Source organism: Syngnathus scovelli, chromosome 17, assembly GCF_024217435.2.
Source record: "Syngnathus scovelli strain Florida chromosome 17, RoL_Ssco_1.2, whole genome shotgun sequence".
Classification (NCBI taxonomy): Eukaryota; Metazoa; Chordata; class Actinopteri; order Syngnathiformes; family Syngnathidae; genus Syngnathus; species Syngnathus scovelli.
Genome location: NC_090863.1, coordinates 3951569 through 3976176, shown reverse-complemented (window position 1 = coordinate 3976176; position 24608 = coordinate 3951569). Strand labels below are relative to the sequence as shown.

The following is a 24608-nucleotide window of genomic DNA, read 5'->3' as shown; positions in this document are numbered from 1 at the left end:
GCACTAATACAGGCCTGGGTCCCGGGTCCCTCACACTAAAACTCGTGCGTTTTTGTGACCACCAAAAGACGACACATTCTTCCGGGTTGCCCAGTTTTAAAGAAACACAATATGAATATTAAAGCATGCAAAATATTGTGAGATGATTGGTCGATGGCCATCTCCTCCCCGGTCCAGGTGTCGCTGAGGTCAGACAGTTGGGTTTTTCCCTCGAAGGCCGGTCTCATAGACGTGCTGTTGTTCTTGTTCCTAACCGACCTTGAGATGGTCTCCTCCGGTACTCCCTATCCGGGCCTATTCCACAACACTTTGAAGAAAACAAGTTCATGCAGTTTGTCTGCACATTCCTCGCCCCCCACCAATCCACACGAGCACTCTAATACTAGATATTAATATGATTATAAGTTTAACACAACCTTAAAACATATGTTTGCAAACTGCCGAAAGCACATTTTCCTTTAGAAGCAAAAACAAACGTCAGTGAAAGCCTACTAGAGCAACTGAAATGTATATTTGCTAAATCAGATGCAAATTGTGGCAGGTGTTTCCAAATTGTACATGTATTTCCATTATTAAAAGGGGTGTGCACACTTGTGCAAACATATCATTTCTACTGCCCCTCTTGAAAATATTTTATTTTAGGTTATATAGGTCACACTAATGGGTAAAAGTTTTTGAAATGATTACTTTTCAAATTTCAGTAAAACTTGGCATTTGAACAGGAGTGTGTTAATATTTTATAGCTACTGTGCCATCTAATGTTCACATCCTTTTCTTCTATAGCTTCTTTCTTAATGCGTTTCTTGGCCTTTACAGTACGTACAAAATGGGAGAAGGTGAAAAGACGATGACAACTCTCAAAAGATATTAATGACAATTCTAATTTGCAACAGAAAAGCAAACCACGAGAAATTTCGTCACAGTTTACCGGTAACTCGTTTCATGCCTACAAATGAGTCCCAGCGATGCATTAGCAGATGAATGTGCACACAAGGCCTGTCATATTGTTATGATTGACAGCTCCTCCGACACGCTCCAAAAAAACGTCCTGCCTTCTGCTCAATCAGCCTGAAGTGCGCACTGCTCAAGGTCGCACATGACAGCGCAAACAAATGGCAGACGGCCTCACGTGACAAGCCAAGAAGTGCGTCTGACGCATGAGTCACCATCGTCGACACCTGCGAAAAAGTTGTTTCGATAAAATATTGACAGGCTCGGCGGGAGGAAGTTGGACCGGTTATGTTCCAAATTCTCAAAAGTCTGCCTTGGAACAAATGGCCCAAGAGTCATCTCTCATTTTCAACAACTTTCTATATAGTCACCATTCTTTTTATGGAGGACTCTTTCTCACATCTCCCTAATGGCCTAAAGCAGTAGAAGGAAAAGGAGGGTAGGAGGATGCGGAGGAGAGGAGCATCAGTGGCTCTCAGGTGCACAGGGACAGCTGCATCCTTGTAATTAGGCCGCAAGAAGACATGAGGGATGGCTCCCGTAACAAACGGTCGGCGCTCTCCGTGGACCCCTTCACCGCTCAGGTCGTAAAAACAAAATTCTGAAAGGAAGCGCCTCGCGACGGCCCTCCTCAATAATTACATTCATTATGTGGGTAAAAAAGGCGCATAAGTGTGTACTTGTTGCCGTGAGCATCTGTTAAAAGTTGGGGGGGGGGGGGGGGGGGGGGGGTGATAGAGGGGTGGCGTTGCCAAGCAATAGCAGTCCCAAAAGTCCAGCTTTGAGAGGGGGCATAAAATAAAGTTTCCTTATATTCAACACACGCACAGAACAAGAACAGACACACTGTACTAGACAACATGATACAAATCGTCCTCCACAGCACGTTATTCTACAAGTCGCTCATAACAAAGGTTTAGCTTACCAACAATCCGGCGTTGCCCAACAAGCCAGCTCAGGACAAACTGACTTGTATCTCAAAAGCCTCTTAAATCAGGTCACTGCTACCTCAAGGTACCACCATATGTGTTTGTATATATTTTTGGTGGAACTCTTGTAAAAGACTGCTTTGGAAGAGTGATTGTACTTGACAGGGCAGTGACGTACGACACCACATGGGAGAGAGGCTACATGACGTTAATCCCCAAAGATAATCTTTTGGCAGGCAAAGTCAGAACAAAGTCAGCGTCTGGTGTGACGGGCGTTCATGGGAGCAGGTGAGCGCGGCGCATTTGATGAAGCGATCATGCAGAGAGCGCCGGTGCCAATACAAATTCGTTTGTAAGAAGCATCACCACAGCGCTCCCGAGATTTCAATCTACGGCGTGTTCTCCGCGCCCTGTAAATCTGACAGGGCAGACTTCAATAATCCCCAATCTTGTCTCAAGGGCACATGCGACGACGACGTTTGCGCTTTTTTTTTATTGCGCCCCAGAGCGTGTTTTCATCTTGGAAGGACGGAATGACAAAGCGGACACCTTCAATGAGTGATTCTGGCTACGGGATTGAGAATACATTCAAAACAGGACCAACAAATATTATTGGTTGACCCAGGGAGGAGAATTTCTTTCCCGATTCAGTGAGGAGGGGTCAACCCTTTTGTCCTAATTCTAACCCCAACTAACTAACAAAGGCTCATACAACACTGTGGAGTGAGCACGTGTCACGCGTGTACCGAAACATCGATCACTCTCATCAAGTCCAGGGCGACAATGAACACAGAGAACACCTTGTCTGGAGTGATCTTCACCATGTTCGGAATGGACGTGTGGATTAATCAACACCTTGTCCTTTCCTAATGAATTCTCTGTACTTTGCTCTGGAGCCCCCGTGAAGAAAATGGCCACTTTGGCAGCCCGTAATTTTGATCCGGAGCTCCTAATGTGATTATTTTTTACGAGATGGGCCCAAGTATGGGAATTTGAAGGGATTAATACATCATGAGCGCAGTGGCACACTACAGGTTTTAGTGTTCCATTTGGATAAAAGCTGACGAGGCAACATTTTCATGACAACTTCTATGGCCTTTTAATCAAGCAAAAGAGGCAAAACAGTCTCTCAGTTTATGACAAAGAGTTGCTATTTATGAGTCAAGATGAAAAACAAGCTTCACGAAAGTGCAACTTAGGACTTTTAAGAATTTGTTTGAAGGCTATTTGGATCAAATACAATCAAAACAGCTAGTTTGCAGCTATTTCTAGCAGCGAATATTAGCACTTGTTGAAGCGACTTCCAGTGAACTTGCTGACGAAAACCTGCTGATGTTTCGTCATATTTCGGGTTTATTTGAGTGTTTGTGCTATTTAAAAGGCATATTTTTCAAATGAATTTATTATCCATCCAAAAGTTAAAAGCAATTTAGCTAATTTGCGACTAGTATTAGTGAATCAGTGTTTTTTTGTTCCCACCGGGAATGGCAAATGCTCCTGTCTAGCCTGTCAAGACAGACAATATTACGTATTCATAATTGCAGTTGTTGCACATACCACCTGAGAATGGGCTTATGCAAGCCCACTCCTCACAGAGCAATCAAACGGAGAGTACACAGCACTCGGTACGCACATCATTTTTCCACTTATTAGTAACCACTTATGCGTGCTTAAAATTCTAGTAGACCCTGCAATCAAGTCAGAAAGACAAAAATATAAAAAATGATATTAATAAGGGGGGGGGGGGGGTTGTTTTTAGTTCTATATTATAATTGTTTACTTAGTTTGCTTAAAGTTGTCTGATGAATAAGAATGAAGGTTGTGTGATGGCCATGGTATGACTGGAACTGATTTGTCCTTTCTCTTTTTAATGAGTTTTTTTCTGTCATGAAAGAATGTTTTGTTCCATTGGGGTACAAACTAAAATCAAAAAATAATTATCAAAATGAAATAAAAAATAAATAATTTATACACATATAGATACATATATAGATACATATATTAATGATAGATTAAACTCAAAGGTGATTTTTGATCCAATCCAAATAAAAATGGTATAATTGAATGTTTTTGCGAACTATATCCCATGGATGTCCTTCGTGGAGTATAATCATTTATTGAGAATTTAAACGCATCATAAAAGCTCATGAATCCAATAAAGTGCGTCCAATTTACAGTCCATGCAAAAGACATGTACGTAGTAACCGTTAGAGAGAAACTATAAGATTAAATCAACTTTTGAGAGGACTGCAAACACATTTTCATGCAAAATGGATTCCAAAAAAAAAGCTCCTTCTGTATAGTAAATATACTCACATTTCTGAATGCGGCGGCGCCTGCCTTTGTACATGTTTGGAGCAGAGAGAAAAGATGCTTGACTTTACCACTTCTTCCTCCCTCTCCCTCTCCCCAAAAACAGACAGCATGTGTGTGCGCTTCCAGACCCAGACTCAGAGCCGAGCAGACCGTACCATTTGTCAAAACATCCCGGGGGGTGAAGGAGTGAGGGTATTTTTCATTTTTTTAGCCTGATATAAGTAAGATTCATGCCTGTCTGGTTTTGATGCAGATGTCAGGCAATCCCAAGGGAGTCACTAAAGTTCAAAAGTTTGTGTTCTTTAGGTTATCAATAGCTTGTTTAGGTATATGGTTAAGGTTATGGCCAGGCAAACATATGGTAGCTTATTTTGCGCAGTAACCAACAAGCACATTACAACATTAAAGTAAATTAAAAAAAAAAACATCCCAAAAATACTACCGAGTACATATAATGTGATGAATTAATGAATTATTAACTTCCAGATAAAACAGTCAGTTTGAACATTTCCCACAAAATTCACAGATCTGTCTCGTTGCTGCGCTTGAAGTCGGAACAAGAAAGTCAACCTCCCTCAAAGAAAATGTGTGCTTTCATCATCTAAAAGTAATGTGGCTCATTTTTGCTTCACCCTTCATCTAGCTCATCATTTCGGACTGAAACTGTTTGACAGCTTGTTGCTGCCTTCGGGGCCACAAATGAAGCCACCTTGGAACCGGAATTTGCAATTATAGCTCTGAAGTCTTATGCTTAATACTAGCACCATCTAGTGTTCGCAAAAGTAGAAATTCCATGAATGCTTAACAGCTAATAAAAAAAAATTGAATTTATTAATTACCAACTGCAGTAAAGTGATTTCGCCACATAGAGGCACTGCGGGACTATTACACAGCACAAGAAAGCTTCCCTCTACTCACGTCATCATATCTGAGCAGACATTATTTTAAAACATAATCAAGCCTCCATAAATGCATAAGTCAGCAGTCTCCACCTTGCTAATTGCACATTAGCCAGTCATAAGCGAACACAAAATATACATAACAGCGTCATTTGGATATGACCTCGCCAACCCCTCCAATGCGGCCTAAAGTGAACTTCATGTTTTAAAGATAAGGCGTTTGTTCATCTTGAGAGGGGCGACTCAGTCACACTTACGGAACCCTCGCACTTCCTCAGAATTCTTAAAACTACAGTAGATCCAGGCTGGGAAGAAAGGAGGCTTACTTTTTTTTTTTTAAAAACTTGATTTATCCTTAGAAGGAAGGGTTGAATACGTAGAAAGGAGGGAAGGAAGAACAGAAGAAAGGACGAGGAAGCAGGATGGAAGGAAGGAAGGAAGGAAGGAATTGCGATTTTTTTATGATGTTTTTTTAACCCTTAATTTTTACCACTTTGGATGAGGCCTTTTTTTGTTTAATACGTGCAGCCCCCAAAAATACAACTGTGAATTCCACAATGTACCTTAGCACATCTTTCGTCCTTCATTTCACTCTTGACAAAGTGCTGCATATTTGACTTTTTTTATTATCTTCTTACTTTACTTTACCGTGACAAGTTAATAATGATCTTTCATACAGACTAGGGTAAAAAAAGACAGTGAGCTGAGTAATTGTGTGACAGTGGAGCCTAAGAGCTTAATTAAAAAATCATATGCTCAGTTGCTTTAACAGCACACCGCTCCTAACCTTGCAGAGTGGAAGAAAAAGAAGAAGCGGCCGCCAGCTCTTCTGAGGGGAGAATTCAATTTTTACACACGCGAGTGTTCAAGGGCACCTCAGCGGTGTGATGGCACCTGTCCAGCGGCGCCACCAATTTTGGACCAGCTAAGTGCCGTGGATACAAAAAGTCTGCACACCCCTGCTGAATCGCCAGCTTTAAACCGGACCAAGAGATGTTGCTGAACCCCTTTTTTTAATACACTTCTCTTCATTTTACACTTGACTTAAACATCGGTTTTACGCCATGGATAGAAAGGATGCTTTCACCGCGGTTGTCGATGCGATTGGTCCCAAATGGACATGACAGACACAACACGCACACACACACACACACACACACACACACACGCTCTCCACCTCAGTCCAATTAAGTGAACACCACTCACTGCAGCTAGAAGTCCATTTATATTCAACGAGAGCACGAGCAAGGACTATGGACGAGCCGCTGAACAAATCAATAAGTAATATCGAGAGGATTTAAGTAGGGGGTTGCTGGAGGCACTGACGGGGGCACCGGCCCGTCCTGACGTTTGCTTTCATCTACAGGTCTACATTTTACAACTAGTAGCGGGACGTTCAAGGTCACATCAACACTGCAAACAATGTGTCAAAAAATTAATTAATAGTACAAATCCTGAAATATGCAATCTGGATGAAGGTGCAGATTAAGGGATTGTTTTCAGTAGACACGAACTGTGTAATGCACATTCCCGCCATCTACTGGACTGGAGTGAAACAGCATTGGCCTGTATGTCATGATTTTCGATGACCAGAGTCAAACGGACATGATTAGGGATTGCCTTAGAGGAGGTATTTGTGGCATCATCATCATCATCATCATCGGTTTAAAGTCCGTTTTCCAGGCACCGCTTGGTTGGACTGGGTTCTTGATATGGCTTTCTTCCACCGGGAACGGTCCATGGCCATCTCGTGGTTGATGCCGAGTGCCTTCATGTCGGCTGACACGGTCGTCTGCCAGGTCTTTTTAGGTCGGCCACTGGGTCTTGTTCCCTCTACGACATAACTTTCTTCACCCAGTCATTCTCGTCCTTCCTCACTACATGTCCGTACCATCGCAGGCTGCCTCTCCTCACCACATCCACTATGGCCTCCACTCCCATCTTCTTTCTCAGCTCTGCATTGGATTTTTTCTCCCTCATTGACACACCACACATCCATCTGATCATCCTCATTTCTGCTCTGTTTAGTTTTTCTTCGTGTTCCGTTTTCAGGGCCCATGCCTCACTTCCGTACGTCATACTACTTCTGACGCAGGCTGAGTATACTTGGCCTCTCATCTTCAGGGATGGGGCCTTAGATGTTAAGAAGGGCATGAGTTCCCTAAATTTCTTCCACCCGCTTCTCACCCTTGTGGTCACTGCTAGGTCCACACCCCCATCAGCGTTAAGCATGTCTCCAAGGTAGCAGAAGCTGTCCACCACCTCGTACATCTCCCCATCTACTATGAGCCCCTCTTGCTCAGCTGGGTCTGCTTGGGCGACTTCTCCCCTGCACCGCTTGCATTTGAAGGTCTCACTTGCAGCTAGTAGGCTGCCTTTTACTCCGCTGCATCTCCGGTGTACCCATCTCTGACAACCCTTGCACCGGATAGAGTTGGCTTGCACCCCCTTCCCGCAAACTCCACATGGCCATGCTCCTGACTGTGGTACCACGCCCAGGCCAGCACCACCGACCATGACCTTTGATTTTGCCGCATTCACCTTCATTCCTTTCACTTCCAGGCAGGTCTTCCAGGCTGCTAGCTTCCTAGCTAGGTCTTCTCGACTGTGAGCCATCAATACCAGGTCATCCGCGTAGAGCAGCTCCCATGGTAGTCCACCCCTCACTTCCCTCGATACCACATCCATCACGATAGCAAACAATAATGGGCTGAGCACCGATCCCTGTTGCACCCCTACCCTTACTTCAAACCCATTACTGTCGCCAACTCCTGTTCTAACAGCTGTGCATGCTCTGCAGTAGAGAGTCATCACAGCCTTAACCAGTCCCTCTTCCACGCCCGACTTCCTTAGGGCCCATCTCACCACCTCCCTTGGCACCCTGTCGAATGCTTTTTCCAGGTCAACAAAAGCGAAATACAACCTCTTCCTCTTCTCCTGGTGTTTCTCCTGCATCTGTCGGATGACAAAAATTGCGTCTGTTGTACCTTTACCAGGAATGAAGCCATATTGCATCTTGTCCACCTCTACCCGTGACCTCACCCTCCTTTCCAACACCCTCTCTAACAACTTCATTCCATGCTCCAGCAGCTTTATGGCCCTGTATGACCCGCATGCAAGTGGGTCCCCCTTCCCTTTGAATAGCGGCACCAGGACGCTTCTTGTCCAGTCCTCTGGAATGTGTCCCTCAGCGATGACACTGTTACACAGGTCAGTCATCCACTGCACACCGACGTCTCCCGCTGCCTTTAGCATCTCTGCCACCACTCCAGATGGTCCAGCTGCCTTTCCATCCTTCATGGCCTTCATGGCTTTCCCCACTTCTGTTCGCGTGATCAGGCCACATTCACCGTCCACTTCGTCGCATCCCACCTCTCCATCCCAGTTATTCTCCACATTTAGCAGCTTCTCCATGTACCTTCGCCATACTTCCTTCACTCCTCTGTTGTCTGTCACGATTTTGCCATCCTCATCCTTTACACAGTTTGCACCGGTCACATCACGCCTCTCCTTAACCATTTGCTTTGCTATCTTGAAGACGCTCTTTCGTCCTCTCTCACTCTCCAATTCACTTGCAAATTCTTTCCTCTTGGTCTCTTGGGCCTCCCACACTGCTATCCGTGACGCCCTCCTTGCCTCTACATACCGCGCTCGGTCTGCCTCCCTTTTAGATTTCTTCCATACTTTATGGCACCTCCTCTTCTCATTCACCGCTCTTTCGACGCTGTCATTCCACCACATCTCTCTTTGTCTTGCTTTACCCTTTGACCATCCGCACACCTCCTCTGTAGCTTCAAGCAGAGCCTTCTTCATTGCCTGCCACTTGCCATCCACACCACCCGACTCCTTCATCTCCTCCACTTCTTCTGCTATATGCTCAATCTTCTCCCTAAACTCGTTTTTACTCCCTGCGCTATGTAGCTACCACACCTTTAACTTGGGAGGATGCTTCTTAGCCCCCACCTTCTTGATTCGCAGAGTTAGGTCTCCGATGACTAAGCGATGCTGAGACACACACTCTTCTCCGGGGATTGCCTTGGCATCCCTGACCAGGACGCGGTCCTCCTTTCTGACCATGATGTAATCTATTGTGCTCTTGTAGCCACCCGAACTGTATGTTACTAATTTGGCTTCGTCCTTCTTGAAAAGCGTGTTGCACAGCACCAGCTCCAGTGCGTAGCCGAACTCTAGGATCCTCTCTCCTTCTGCGTTCCGCATGCCGTACAACTGTCCCCCATGTACCCCCTCAAAGCCATCTGACTCCCTCCCCACGTGTCCATTCAGATCACCTCCCAGAATTATGACCTCATTCTGGGGGATCCCTGACAGCACCATGATGGCCTTGTCCCAGAACGCATCCTTCTCGTCCTGACTTCTGCCAACTTGAGGGGCATAGATTGAAATTACGTTTGTCAGGCGCTTCCCAACGATCAACTTCACAAAGATGATCCGCTTATTCACCCTGCTAATGCTTAGCACTTGATCTATCCACCTTTCAGCGATAAGTACTCCAACACCACCAGTCCCTTCATTGCAGCCTTGCCAGAAGAACTTGTACCGTCTGCCGATTGCACCCAGCATCCTTGCACTTCCACCCTTCCATCTCGACTCCTGGACACAGCAGACATCCACCCTTCTCCTGTGTAGAGCCTCAACCACCTCCCCGGATCGGTGCGACATGCTGCCGATGTTCCATGTAGCCATCCTAACACGTGCCTCCTGCCCCTCTCTATTCCGGTTCAGGCCTCCCCGCAGTCCATCGGGCTGAGAGCCTTCATATCCACCTGCGGTTTGGCCTCCTTTTCCATCATTCTTTTTGTCGTAGGCTGATGAAAATGTCCACCGGGTACTTAAGGCTCTTCTGTGTTTGTCTAGCCATACTGAGAATATTTTTGGAGCAAAGGTTTTTACAGTCGGATGCCCTTCCTGACACCAACCCAAGGCATCAAGGTTTTTTTTTTTTAATTAAAAAGACTAACGTGGCTCTTTTCAGGATCTAAAAATGATTATGTTAGAGTAATCTATTGTGTCCCTCCAATCCAAATGAATTCCTTTCTTTCAGCCCAGTTAAAATGGATCATCTTGGATTTCTATAATTGTCATGAGTGAATGAGTTGTGTGCATTTCATGAATAATGTAATGAGAGATCACCGTTACCTAGCGACTGTCCCGCAATGACCCTGTTGTTCTCGCCCGCCACAGCTGCCCGGGCGTTCCTTTCGCTGACGTACTGGACAAAGGCGTAGCCCTTGTGCACGGAGCATCCCACGATCTTGCCGTACTTGGCGAAGATGGCCTCGATGTCAGCCTTGCTCACCACCGCCGTGTTGAGGTTGCCGATGAAGACGCGGGAGTTGAGCGAGCGCGGGTCATTCTTGTTGGTCACGTTGCTGGTCTGGCTCTTGCCGGTCATCCTAGACCTGCCGCAGTGCCTGCTGGGCAAACACAAGGGGGCGATTTTGATTGCTCAGAATGTGTACAAATCAGGCGTGAACTATTTTTCAAAATAATCTAATGACCCTTTTTTTCGCCCTTCAATATTGTGATTATTTTTAATGTGCGATTATTGTTTTGTAGCTCCTCATCCCATGAATTTTTTTAACAAGCACAAGAAATCAACTAATCGGTATTCTTGTGAAGTGAGTCCAGTCATCTGCCAGAACATAGCGAGAGCTCCTATCGCAATTGCGCGCAAGACAAACCAAAATAATTGTCCGATCGACAGCTTGTATCTCAAATAAACTATTTGACAATTTCCTGTCAATGTCACAAGATGACGGCAAAGCACAACTTTTATGAAAGAGAGGGCGTTGTGGGGTGTTTCGCAAAGCGCACAAAACAATGAAGAGGTGACTGTCAGTGAATCGGATAGGTGAGCTCAAAAAGCAATCTAAACAAGAATTTGGGAATAGGCAGGGCAACATTCGTAAGAGCTAAGCCTCGCGTTTGAAAATAGCACATTTTCACACTTGATTTTGTCACGCCCTATATAGTTATGCTTCCTGCATGAGGTGAGAACTAGCTCAGTAAAAAAAAAAAAAAAGATGTATGATGACAAGTTTTCCTGGAGGTGCACGTCAGTCAGACAAATCACCGACACTGAGTGAGCCCCGCGGCGGGTAATGCTTTCGATGTGTTAGCAGTGCTCGGTGGCGTGTTTACAGCCTCCCTACGGCACCACGCGTTTGTTCCCCGTCATGCCGCATGGCGCCGAGGGGATCAGCAGATCTGATTGCAACAAGAGGGAAGAAGAAGTTAGGGAGGTCTCTCAGAGTTTAGACCCACATTCAAGGATCATTAGTATTCATGGTGGCGAGCATATGAGCATGAAGACAGTTTTGTATTTCCCAACAAACCCGGACAGGACTCTGGATTAAAACCTAAGACCAGTAGTGAGTGGGGTGGAATTTTACCTAGAGGTAAGAAAAATATATTTCCCAGTGGCACATGCTGAATGTTCAAATTCTACTTTAACCTAGCCATATTCTCTACAGTAGATTTCCCTTCAGAATAACACATTCTTACATTAAACACACACATACACACAAAATGGAGGACAAGTGCAGTTTTGTGCAGTTGATTAACCTAAAAAGTTTGCGAGAGCTAAAAGTCCAACAAAGCCCGTAGTTGCGAGCGCCGAGGTCATTAGACGGTTGATTATGCAAGCATGAGCACATTTAAGCAGACTTAATTGGACAAAGCCAGAAGCCGCTGAATTGAAGCCCATGCTGAGCACAAAGGGGTTACCGAGAAGGCCTCTGCTCGTTAATTAGCAGACGTGTGAAAAAATGCATATGTACACTCAACTATGTCGCATGTACGCTAATTAGAATTAGTAACGCTTCTGTATACGTCATTTCTTATTGAGTAGATTTGTTTTTCTATTTCTTTTTTAGAACAAACTTGGCAAGTTCAGCTCATTAAAACAATCTAAACACACTATCCTTCCTTCCTTCCTTCCTTCCTTCCTCCTTCCTTCCTTCCTTCCTTCCTTCCTTCCTTCCTTCCTTCCTTCCTTCCTTCCTTCCTTCCTTCCTTCCTTCCATTCTGCTTCCTCATTCCCTTAATTCTTTTTTCTATCCTTTCTTCTGTTCTTCCTTCCCTGGAAGATTCCATAGACAAGCGTGCAAAGGGTCGAGGGGGAAACTGCCTGTTTTCTTCCATGTTCACTTCCTGTCGGTGTACGCGCCCTTCCCGTGGCTGTGTTCTGACTTTCGTTGATTTCCCCGAAGCGTTCCAATCTTCTCACCCCCACCCAAAACATTCTATCTCCATCCTCTGCCTGCTCGCCACCACCACCACGGAGAGCAGCAGGCGCAGCGTAAAGAGCCCGAGGCAGCGTTGAGTGTTATTTTCTCTTTAATCATCCTACAAGTGCTGCTTTATTCATTGCAAATTCCATCTGTTCCAACAGGCTATGCTTGCTCTGAAATCCACCTGCTACTCTGGCATAATATTCAAGCGGATGCCAAATAAGAATCTGCCGAAAAAACATAAAGCTCTCTGTCCGGGTCAGAATTGTCTCTTTTGAATATGATTTCTCCTTCTTAACTTCCACTCAGTTTCCCCACCAGCCCGACGGCAAGGATTCAAAAGATGTGATCTTTGTCCCGTGTGGCATTTAGGAGACAAGTTTTTCAATCTGTCAAAACCTCTTGTCAGCTGTTTTTCACGAGCTTAAAAATATATGAATTTTATTCCAGCTTCATTAAACCAGCCACCTCATTTGGAACACTATTTGATGTGATCCAATATAGGACATTCAGAACAGCATAATGATTCTCACATTGAAGATGTCCTTATTTTACGAGAAATGTTACAAGTCAAAATATGACAATCTGTTAGTCAAAACTTTCAAGCGACATTAATATTCTACTGTGCAAAAAAAGTTGTGATTTTAAAGTGAGAAAAGCAACTGTTTTGACTTGAAACAAGTTCAAATAATTAAAAAAGGCAAATTTACAAAAAACTTAATTTTATGTTCATAAAATTTGAATATTGCGCAAAGGTTTTTTTTTACTGAAATTTTTTTAGATTAACTCAAAATAGTAAAAAAGTCAAGTGAAATTAAATACCTTTCAATAAAAGGCACAATTTTTTTTAAAAGACATGTCTATGGGCAAGACGATGCGCATTTAAAGCCTCCCTCATTTTCCCAGCCCTCGTTATCGCGCCTTCAAATAATGCCACTTTGTACTTCTTCAAGCTCATTGAAAGAAAATAAGGAAAAACACATCAAAAGCAAATCCTTTTGCCATATTCATGAAGTCTCAGAGATCCTCAAAGCCTGTTTGAGAAGAAAGAAGAAAAAGCTGCCAAAGTGTGGAGGAAAACAACCCAGCCAGCAAAGGCGCGAGGGAGAGGAGGGGAGTCAGGCGGCCAAGTTTAGAGTTTAGTGGCACGGCGGGGCTCTTCAGCCAAGAGTTTTTATTCCGTCACCTTTGCAACTTAAAACACCGACTACCGACGATGTGGCAACGACAAAGACGACGAGTCTCTCTCTCCGAGCACGAAATTGTCATTTTAGGGTCATCTTGCCACATATGGCGTGTTTAATGACGCGCCAAAGCAAAGAGTCTCACCTGCGCTGTCATCATTAGCGTGAAATAAGGGTGGCTTTAATTTGCCGACGTCTTTATGGGCTGTCTGCCGTGACACATTAAACATGTCGTTTGGGCTATCGTCAAACCACAGTGACAGACGAGTGTAAAGAATCAAAGCTGCGGATATGTGGCTATAAATCGTCTCTTCTTCTTCTTTTTTTTTAATTACTTTGAATGACAGCCAAACGCATTAGGGACTAAGTGTGGACTCAAATCTAATTACATTTTTTTACTGTCTTAATTTAAAAGCTACGGCACGGTGCAAGTCCTCTCACTCTATTTTTATGCACTGATGTGTCATAAAATGCGAGGATGTATTTAAAAAAATATATATATATATATATATATATATATATATATATATATATATATATATATATATATATATATATTGCTGCAGCAAATTACATAAAAGCTGAAGATAGTGATTAAAAGCGTCGGTCCTTCGTGTAATTCATGACCTTACGCACAAAGGCAAGGGAGTGAAACTGATCAACACGCATTAAGTCAAAATGAAACAATAGATTGGGGAGTTAAGCTACATTAGCGCTAAATGAAATGTAATCATTGAGCAGAATGGCTCAAAGCAGGGGTGGCCAACCTGCGGCCTGAATTAAAGCTACAAGCGGTCATCAAACTTAGATGCCATTCTCCGTCCATATTTGATGACCTCGGCGATTTTAGCGTCACCATCGGTGTAGGATGGATACTTGATTCTAACTGAAGCTTATTTGGCCAAACTCCTTAGCATGAGTTGGTCAAACTGAAATGGTGGACTCTGTTCAATTTGTGACTTTTTGTGTCTACTCATGATAGGCCCTGCTAATTAGTACCTTTCATGAAATGGCTTTGGGAGCTGAAATGATTTATTTTTCACAAAAGCTGAAGGAAATGGGCAAAATACCCTCAAACGCCACTTCAAACCAGAAGAGCAAACTTTCTGTGTCTTTTCAGGCATGGGTTCTTGTGACTTTTTTGTGGGTCTAATCATGACAGACACCCACAAAAGGACTACGTGAAACAAACTCCAGGTGCTGATTTGAAATAAAATCTAAAACAGCGGTCCCCAACTTTTTTTTTACCACCAATGACAGGCTTATTGCCATTTTCACGGACCGGCTTTTTAGGTGTGGCGGATAAATACAACAAAATAAAACGATACGACCGGCATAAAAACAATGGTATTGGGGTGCGCGAGGAAAGGAGACGCAGGAGGTGTGTCGCAAAAGACTTTACTGAACAGACTCGTAAAACGAATAGAAAAAGAACAATGGGAATGCGTTACCACATAAACCTCACGTTCGCCTTAGTTCCATGGGGGCATTCTGTATGCACACCACAGTATAATATAACAATAAATGTGAATCCACTGTGTACTCCTATGTAACTTTACAAGCAGCATCCTCATAACATGGTGCCAACAACATAACATGAGTAATGTTATGTTTACGTCACAGAGGTGTAGGAGAGAAGATCTTTGTTTTTTTTTCATGCATATGTTCTTGTTTTTTTTGTGGGTCTGTTTTGTACACTATTATTACATTACACATTGCTAAGTGGAAAAAGCCTCCAGGTGATGAATACTATCTTTCATTTTACAAAATCTACATAAAGAAAAAACCTACAATAGGCGCTACAAATGAAAATGGTACACTTTGTGTGTCCTTTCAGACACGGGTTTAAATATTCATTACGTTATGTTAAAAACTAAAACAGTGTCCTTCTCGCCATTATCCATTTGTTTCCCGTTCCCTTGCTAAAAGCACAAATGACTCGGCTAATGCATGGTGGAAACATTCCGACACTCAATTAGCAATTAAGGGCTTAATGAATAGACGCCCTCGCCGGCCCGTGTCGCTCCCGGCGGATTCTAATCTCCCTCTTTGCACAGTAAACAGCAGCCAGTGCAGCAAGGACGACACAACGCTGCCGTTTATTGTGGTAATATAATAAGCCAGTGCTGTCGTTCTGTTTACCACGTAAACACTGACAGGCCCGTTGAGCGCTAATGTGCAAAACCAAGTCATTAAAAGTAAGGGGACGCATTTGAAGTCTTTTTGTAAGCAATTTTTAGGAGCTCAATTAAATCCATCCATTTGTGCTACTACTGATTGTATTTGGACAGGTTTCCTCCTCCTATTTTTCCATACCATAGGACTCTCAGCCTTCAAGCAACTTTTTGTGACTTCAGTTTGAAGGTTTCTACTCTTGTGTGGGTTCTGCTTCCTGTTTTTCAATCCCATTCATGTTGGCTCGGAAGGACTCTGAGCCGCTGTTAAGCACCAACTATTTGCGAACAAAGGACTTGGAAACGGTAGTGCTGCTAGCGGTTTTAATTTGGCAGTGTCTCTACTTTTTAGTTTTATTCCCAGTGTCTTTGGCTTGATAGGACTTTTGACAGATCCGGTAGCGAGCAAATTTATGCGAACATATTATGTTCATTGGAATCTTCTGTGTGTGGTGCATTTTAGGCCAATGTTGGCCAAGGAAGAAAACCGACTACATTCGCTTTTCACGTTAGCTACTAGCTAATAGCCGCCACGTGCTGATCAAAAGCAGTAGACTAGAAGAAGGGAATAATGAGGAAGGGTAAAACAAACGCAAGGCCAAGCTTCTTCGACGAGCTTCGACGTCGACCAGGAAAGACGAAGAACAAAGGCATAGATGAAGCGAGGTAGGTGGGTATTAGCTTATAAATTATTACCCTCTCCTTTTTTATGTTCCCTCCATCAGCCCCCATCATTTCCATATTACTCATACCTTTAATGAACTGCCTTTTTGGAGCGGCGAACTGCTGTTTGGCCGCCTTAGCGGGTGGGCCCGTGACTGTGCCGACCTCCTGTAAAGAGAATACATCACGATTTCAATCAGCCTCATCGCTCACTTTCCCGCTAAATTTATGCCGGTGATGCGAGGCGTGGCGACACACGGGGGGCACCCGGTTCTTAAAATGAGTCACAACCGCCACCATTTGATTGGAAGCAACCTATAGCCTCGCCCCAGCTGACGAAAGCCGGGAGATAAAAGCAGCAGGACCTATAGAGGGGATCATTATCTGTGCAATGGCCGCTCGCTATCTTCCGCCTTCTCACCGTAGCCACTTGATGACTATCGGGGATTATTTTTTTTTTTTGTCTTTTACGACATATCGCCAACCTTATCTGTGAGGTCCATGCTGGTGCTGGGAAATACAAAATCTTTCTCACCGCACCATTCACAGATGATACAAATCAAAGTCCTTTCTGTCAACAAGTTGGACACTATCAGCTCTATCGAGCCAACCGGAGAGCAAGAAGTGGAAAGTTTCCAGGGTAAAATTAGTAGACACATATTAAGAATCAAATCAAAGTGCCTTCACTAACAAAAATGTGTTTTGCATTAAGAGTGTGAGTACGGACAAATTAAACTCGCATCTCAAGGTACCACTGAATGAATAATTGAGTCATCTCCTATCAAAAATGTACTTTCATAAATGTATGAAATGATGAAATAAAACATTTAGAGAAAATGACGCACTGAGAGCAGATAACCACATTAGCTTCTTGCGCTAGGTTTGCAGTAATGACTCGAAGAGGAAATGTCCCTGTAGTTTATTTTTCAATGCCAAAGTATTCCTAAAATGAAATAATAAGATAAATATCCCACTTAAGGGCACATTCTCCAGCACCTATCGTTCATCTGTCACCCAAAAATGTCAATCCTGTCCCAAATGATCACTTTGCGTTGGCGCTTTGCTGCCATGGACATTAGCATGTTTGGCTATAAGCTGCTCCAGTGACCTACTTTGTTAAAACTGGTAGAGGAGAGGCTAAATTTGGCAGCAAAGGTGGAGAATTCACTCCCTGCCAGGAAATGAGAGGAACCTGTGTCATATGTTTGACTACCACCATCACAGTTACCTCCTCGTTCTTTCACACCAGAATGAAGATTAGAAATAATCCCTCCGTCTCTCTCCTTTGTAAAGAACAATTTAAATGATGTAATTTTGGAATTCAAATTGACAGCAATGTTCCCTGAGGCCATTTTTGCAAAGACAGATTTCTCTTCCATGAAAGTGCAACCACAAGAAAGACTTACATCAAAACATTTTCAAGAAGTCCTCTGAAATTGAATTACAACAAAACCGGGAAAGGAGAACTTTCTGGAGTCTGACGAGGAAAAAATGCAAAGAAGCGCCTACTCCAAATGCCATAACAATGGCCGTGCCCACATACGTGTACAAAAGACCAAATAAGATATCAACTATGATCAGTACAAGGCAGACTTCTCCCATGGGCCAAGTGTTAAAGGAAATGAGAACCAGAGAACCAAAAAATCATACTGATACCCTAAATATGATAAGTTTTGACATTCTGCTGAATTGATTCGACTATAATGTAGTGTGGTGGAGCCTATCTTTTTGCCAGAAGGATGATGTAGACAGTTACATTAGCTTCTCTCTGTAGTTGTCTCGTAGCATCACAGTGCTTATTGTGGTGTAACGCACAACCACGTATACACACCTAAATCGTTTCCCCTTTGTCAGATTAAGAAAAAGTCATTCTAAAAGGAACACGGGAAGCCATTGTGCCCACGTGAATTCTCATTTTGTTTCTTATCTGGGGATGAAGCCCTCTGAATGGGGGTCACAGAGCTTGAAATAGCATCAGACTCGTGCGGTGCGTCGCGGCGGCGAGGACAAGGGTTAGTGAGCAAAGACGCTCCAGACGCTGAGGCGAGAATGGGCGTAATAAAGTCCTGGCGGCTGCCCACCGTGCTGAAATCAAACGGCATCTCCTCTCAAACAAAAAAAAAAAAAGGGTGAAAAGATGCCGGTGCTAAGATGAAGACGCCGCGGGGCTAATGGCACTGCCTCGCGACAGACGGCGTTCGCACTGTTGTTTGCGAAAAGACGGCCAGGAGCCATGTTGAAAGATACATTTTAGTGTGGTGAAAAAAAAAAGGGAACTAATAGGGAACAGTGGGCATTGGCACATTCATAATGGAACACCACGCCAGTGGTGCGCTTGTAAATGTTGACACGTTCTCTCAGCTTTGCCGCCGATTGCAAATACTCCTTTCCTCCCTGGTTATTGGACTCCCTACGTGTTATCGTCCACACGCAGGTGTTCAGAAAGAGATGAGAAACTAATCTATGTTAACCTTTTGACTGAGTCAAAGCGGCTTTTAAACACTCTCCCAGCACCAACGACGGAAGGCGGAAATGCTCAAGAGCAAAATGTCAAGAAAGAGGAATCCAACACCTCAATTTTGCTACAACGTTGACATGTAACTAGGCTGATCAATGCTAATGAAACCATCAAACAGCATCTCAGAACTAGTGAGCTGTTTATAACTTTTGAGAGAGTTCTTCCAACCGGGCACGCTCCCGAGCAACCTCACTGCTAACATCTGCCATTTTATGTATGTTGAAGAACCTGGACAGTGACCACAACAGATTTGACACGCAAAAGGAAAAAACAATGACCAGATTGCTAGGATAATAGTTTAAATCTAATTCAAAGAAAAGTGAAAAGGTACGTTGCTTAAGGCTTCTTTTATTCTGAGAGTGTAGGCCTCCACTGGGCCAGAAAACAAGTTTAAGTCCAGCTTTAAAGATGTCTGTCTGCCTGCCTTGACTTCATTCCCTGCTTGTGGCTCATAGTGATTCAGTGCATGTGTACCGAAAGCCGGCTATCGCAGAGCTTCATCCCTGGCCAGAGATAAGCATTGTTTGCTTAGCGGCACATTTCATGCTCGGCGAGCCTGACCTGATGCCCATGCAACAGTCTGGCCTGGAAGAGATGTCAAATGTCCACTTTTTCAAAGATGATTTCGGAGAAAGACGGTAAAAACTTTAACCGCCATTTTCTGCGTTGGTCATTACCGCCGCCAAAGATGACTTTACTCAATCAAGGTTGGCTAACACCGAGTGTATACAATAAACGGCCCGCACGCTTCAGGTTGCCCAACACACACTTCGCATTTGAGCTGCACCCTCAATGTCAAGCAATTAATCAAATCTACAAGCAAGTTTGCATAATGAACAAGCCCAGTATTTGGACTAGATGCCGCCCCCCCACCTCGGTCTCCCTCCTCCCCTTGCTCCATGTCACCAACTCATTAAGGCTGTTTTCAAGTTGCCAAGTGTGTGATGTCTGACAGCGGCTGTGAGTTATCCAGAATGCAACGCCACACACACAATGTCGTGCACGTGTGTGTGCAGGAGGCGCACGCACAGCTGTGCCTGCCTCCGTTGGCAGGTAGCGTTTTGTTTTTCCACGGCACACATTTGCACTGCAAATGTTCAATTTGTGGATTCTGTGCAGCAACTTTGTATGCGTTCTGTAAGGTTCAGGGTCGGCGCCCTTCGACGAAACAGGTTCCTTGATCGTTTAATCGGCAAAGTTAAGCATGGGTTAATCGTACGGCTAGGTGATAAATGGTTTTAATCCATACATATGACATTAAGGCTCTGTATTATTTTTGACTGATTTTGATTTTTGTGACGCTCACAGTTGTATGCTGACACCGCTGACATGAATTTTCTAACACGGATGCCAACAGAACATTTACAAAGGTGCAGTCTGTGTTACCGAGTTGGTGATTTTCCGACCCCATTAGTGGAAATTGTTTTTCACAATTTTCACACACAAGGTCAGAGCAGAAATTCAAACACAGAACCACGGAACTGAGATGCAAGCATGCTAACCACTAGCATGTCAGCAATCAGCACCGGTGTATTTTCATTGACTATTTTTGGTATAATTTTCATTTTCTTTTATTTCTCTTTGTCCCCCCCCTCATATATTGTCAAATTTTGAATTTCAAGTTTTGATTATGTTTTTGATTTTCTATTATTTTGTCTCAATTGTCTACAGTGGTGCCTTGAGATACATTTGAATTTGCTCACGTTGCTCATATCTCAAATCATCTTTCGCCACTGAAATGGTGTAACTAATATCATCATTATCAACAAGATATTTGATATTAACAAGTTTATGCTTGCAACTCAATATCGGCCGAATAACAATTGTGTACTATACAATTATTTCATAATCTAATATTTTGTAGTATTTCTTAATCTTTTTGTAGAGGTTTTGATGTATTTTTTAGAATTCTCCCAAAATAACTAGAATTTTTTTTTCATATTTTTGTTTTTTTTAAATAGAATGATCGAAATATTATTCCATAATGTTCCCTTATGAGAAGCTGCTTAAAATGTGCATTCATGCAACAAAAGTTCACCTGGCGTCTGCATGAAGAACTCCAATCCACTTCCACTGTCACCTGCTGCAAAAACATTCAAAATCCTCCAAAATCAAAAGTGTTTTTTTTTTGTTTTGTTTTTTTCCGCCACCAATGCTACCAAAAATAAAAACAATAAAAAAAAAAAAAATCAAGAGTAAAATTGCCCCAAAAGCAACAACGCTGAAGGAACGGGGCGGGAGACGGAGCAAAAGGTGAATGCTGCTAAAATAGACGAGCGGATCCAAACCATTCCGCCAGCAGCACGTATGCGTCCTGCGTGGATGTGTGGGATGAATCGAAAGCATTGCATGCGCACAACAGCCGTGGCCCAAACGCCAACAACAAAACAAGGAGAGAGAGAAGAAAAAAAAAAAAAAAAACAAGACAAGAAAATGTGAGATCAAATGATGTACTCACCGAGCGGGAGTATGGAAAAAGAAATGTGGCGGGTGCTCGGCTGGCAGGCAGGCTGACACTCTCTCCAGTGTGTCCGCTCGCTGCTCGCAGCGTCAGCCGGCGCTGGCGTCACGTGACTCAGGAGGGGCCACGCTTGTGTGGATTGTGACGTACACGCACGTGGCTGCATTTGGACCTTTTTTTTTTTTTTTCTTCTCCCCTGAATGTATGAATGGATGGAACATGCAGAGATGTAAATATGCAGCCATCAATTGGATCATTTACATAAAAATGGTCAACAGCAAATTTTAATCAGAGATGGAGTTAGATTTCCAAAATGTCTTTTGTTTTTTCCAAGCGCGTCAGGTTTATGAGAGATTTTCACGTTTTGTTTTTAAGTTTGACCTATAAAAGCTTGTGGAATAGAAATTTTACTATGCATTGTAATTAATAGCTATGACGTTGCAGTTGTTGAACCTAACCCTTAATTCCAAAATATGAATATTTTTTATATTATTGATATAAACTTAACTTGCTCTTTTATTGCAATACGGTATCCGGTAAAGTCAAACATGCCCTGCGCGGTAAATAAAAGGCTTCCAAACCCGCCTGTCTCCATTACGAGCGTATTGCTTTGGCCAGCTGATATTTCCTCTATGCCTTTGCTAATTAGCGAGGTCCCCGAAGGCATCATCGCTTCCCCAACCCACCCATCAAATTGAGTAAGAGGGTCTCCACACATAATCAATATATCCATTTATACCCTTGGGGGTTGAGAGGGGGGGGGGTTCTCATTAAAACCTACTTAAAGCATTAATCAAGTGAGTTTCTAATGAGCCCAGGGGTAGTATTGACAATCAATAGAGGGGGGGGCTTTAAGGCCAAGTCAGGTGGGACACAGTGCTGTGTGTGCTTGCGTGTGTGTTAGACAGCAGCCTGTCCTGTCATCATGCTTTATTCGATGCGATGTGCTCTGCTTGTGCTTCCCTCTGCTCAGAGTGCCTCCAATGTGTTACAATCTCGGGGCCAAGAGGCAAAAAGGCGCAAGGCCGTAAAGCAAATCACAACCAGAAGTAAACCTACTTCGCTATTCACGTATGCATCAATTGGAAAGACTTCATCTATGCTGCTATTTTTTGCTACAGTGCATCCAAAGGAGTAAACTGTTTTTCCCGAGGCATGCGTGCTCAATACACTCGATCCAACTCAAGCATTGAGGAGAACACTCCATCCACACAAGATGAATCAAGCCGGAATGAAACAATTAAAACGCCAAGGTGGATTTTAGCTTTGGCATTGTCTGTTCTTTCATGCTAGCTCTAAAACGGCGTAGAAACTCCCCCGTGGCAACAAACTAAGCAGATCCGGCAGACTATCCGTTCATCTGGAGCTAACACACGTACGTACGCACAAACACACACAAGCGCTGTAATTCACTGGCTTGCGTCCTGAGCTCGGAGTGAATGGCCCAAGCAGCTCATCTTCCTCGGCCCGGATATGCATCTTCAGGCGGGGGGGTGGGGGGTTTGCGATGATGTGGAGGGCTCGCAAGTCACCGATTCTCGTCCTCACAATGCCCAATCAGATTTATTCACAAACTCGGGTTGAGTCATGAGTCCGCATGCTCGGAAAGCTGTAATTATATAGTCGGCAGCAGGACACTCGATGCAACATTAATGGCAAAGCAGCTGTTGCCCCCCCCCCCCACACACACACTCTCTCACCCACCAATAACTTTTTGTATACGAGTGCAAACAAATAATGCATCATGACCAGTGGTGAGTGCTGCTGCATAAATGGCTGTGTATGTATCTAGAGCTTTTGTTCAAGCCGGGGATAATAAAAAAAATAATAATAATGCATTTCAAAGGGTGCTGAATTACCCGCAGAAATGTTGAGTGGTGCTTACACTGCCTGGTCTGACAGAAAATAATGTGAGATGGGAAATGCTGGTGAGGCTGATGCGAGGTTGCTCTTTGTTGCCTAGCAGTGTTTGTACCTGACAAAATGTTATCATTTCTGACTGCATTAGTTTGTTGCTAAATGTGACTTGGAATTAATTTCACAAGCACAATTACAACTCTAAATACTTGTAGGTATCGAGCAGCTTTACCCCTGCAAAAGACTAAAAAAATTATGAGAAAAAAAATGCTGCTATAATATTGTGCTTGATACAAAAACAAAGAGTAATGACATAATGAAACAGAATTAAAACGAACTAACACATTTTTGCTATATTTGTCTCACCTTGGTCAGCAGTAACACACATAGAGCGCTTGAGTTCGATGCGGTCCTTTCGGGAAGCGACAGAAACTCTCATGGCGTGTCCTGCCTAGAACACAAGTGGGATTGGTGACTCTTCACATCATCTCTCTCTCAGCTCATCAGTGCGGTGCTAATATTAGCCGTTCTACGGTCTCCTTTTATATTGTGGGTGACAACGTGTAACATTTGCAAGAACGGGTGACATTCCTCGGAGTAAAAACTGAAACCCTTGGCGTTCTCCAGGCGTCATCGCCGTCAACGACTTAATTGGATCAGATGCGTGGCCTCTGTCGCTCACCCTCCCTTGTCAAACGTATCACCTGGGCTCTGATTTTCGCTTGACGTCAAAGCGTTGCCCCGCTGTCACGACATTAAAGCATCATTGTTCCGTCGGTTGTGAACTGGATGCTTGATACGCCGCTCATCTTCTACTCATGACTTTGTAAAGTACTTCCCAAAGACAATAGCTGACAGAATTAATCACAGCTCTGCGGGTATCAGATGACAGAAGCAGTCAGCTTGTAGATGCCACGACATGCAAATGATGACACGTCAACATTGGCGTAGCGGTCGGTGACAATCCTTCCTTATTTTACGTTTGTCTTGCGCCCTACTGGTTTTTTGCTACCGTTTTTGTTTTCTTTTGTACAAGCTGAAGCGTTGTGTGTGTGTGCCAAGGAATTGAACAACAACAACCTATGTTGACAAGGAAATGTGGCTAGTCCCAGTGCAGGTGATACATTCAAAACGATCCAGTGTAAAAGCATACTTTTCCATTCCTGCCATATTTCCTCCTCGCCTATAATAACATAATTGAGATAAGTATGTTACATTTTTGTAAGAGCATGTCTTCTTTTCTCCACCATGGGCAGAAAGGAGGCGCCTTTGTGTTAGCGATGATGAAAGACTACCGGCCATTCAGTGAAGTGGAGGACAAAGTCATCCCAGTATTATTATTAGACTAAATATCCGTCCCAAACATTCCTCAAAAACAGACTGGATGAAAGAATGTACAGCAA

The 24608-nt window shown here is 43.6% G+C and overlaps 1 protein-coding gene across 8 annotated transcripts in view; it reads right to left on the bottom strand.

The window, feature by feature from the left end:
* LOC125984548 (RNA-binding Raly-like protein) overlaps window positions 1-24608 on the bottom strand; it is a 44774-nt gene that overhangs the window by 11207 nt on the left and 8959 nt on the right. For 2 of the 8 annotated variants that reach the window (XM_049746506.1, XM_049746510.2), the window contains 4 exons: window positions 23572-23656; window positions 21346-21544; window positions 16459-16537; window positions 10253-10530 (listed from right to left, as the gene is read on the bottom strand). In XM_049746506.1, coding sequence (XP_049602463.1) covers window positions 10253-10508 — 256 coding nt within the window. In that variant the 5' untranslated portion in view covers window positions 10509-10530; window positions 16459-16537; window positions 21346-21544; window positions 23572-23656. Of the gene's footprint in view, window positions 1-10252; window positions 10531-16458; window positions 16538-20925; window positions 20971-21345; window positions 21545-23571; window positions 23657-24608 lie in introns of all 8 variants that reach the window. The other 6 variants (XM_049746507.1, XM_049746509.1, XM_049746514.1 and 3 more) reach the window with 6 other exon arrangements.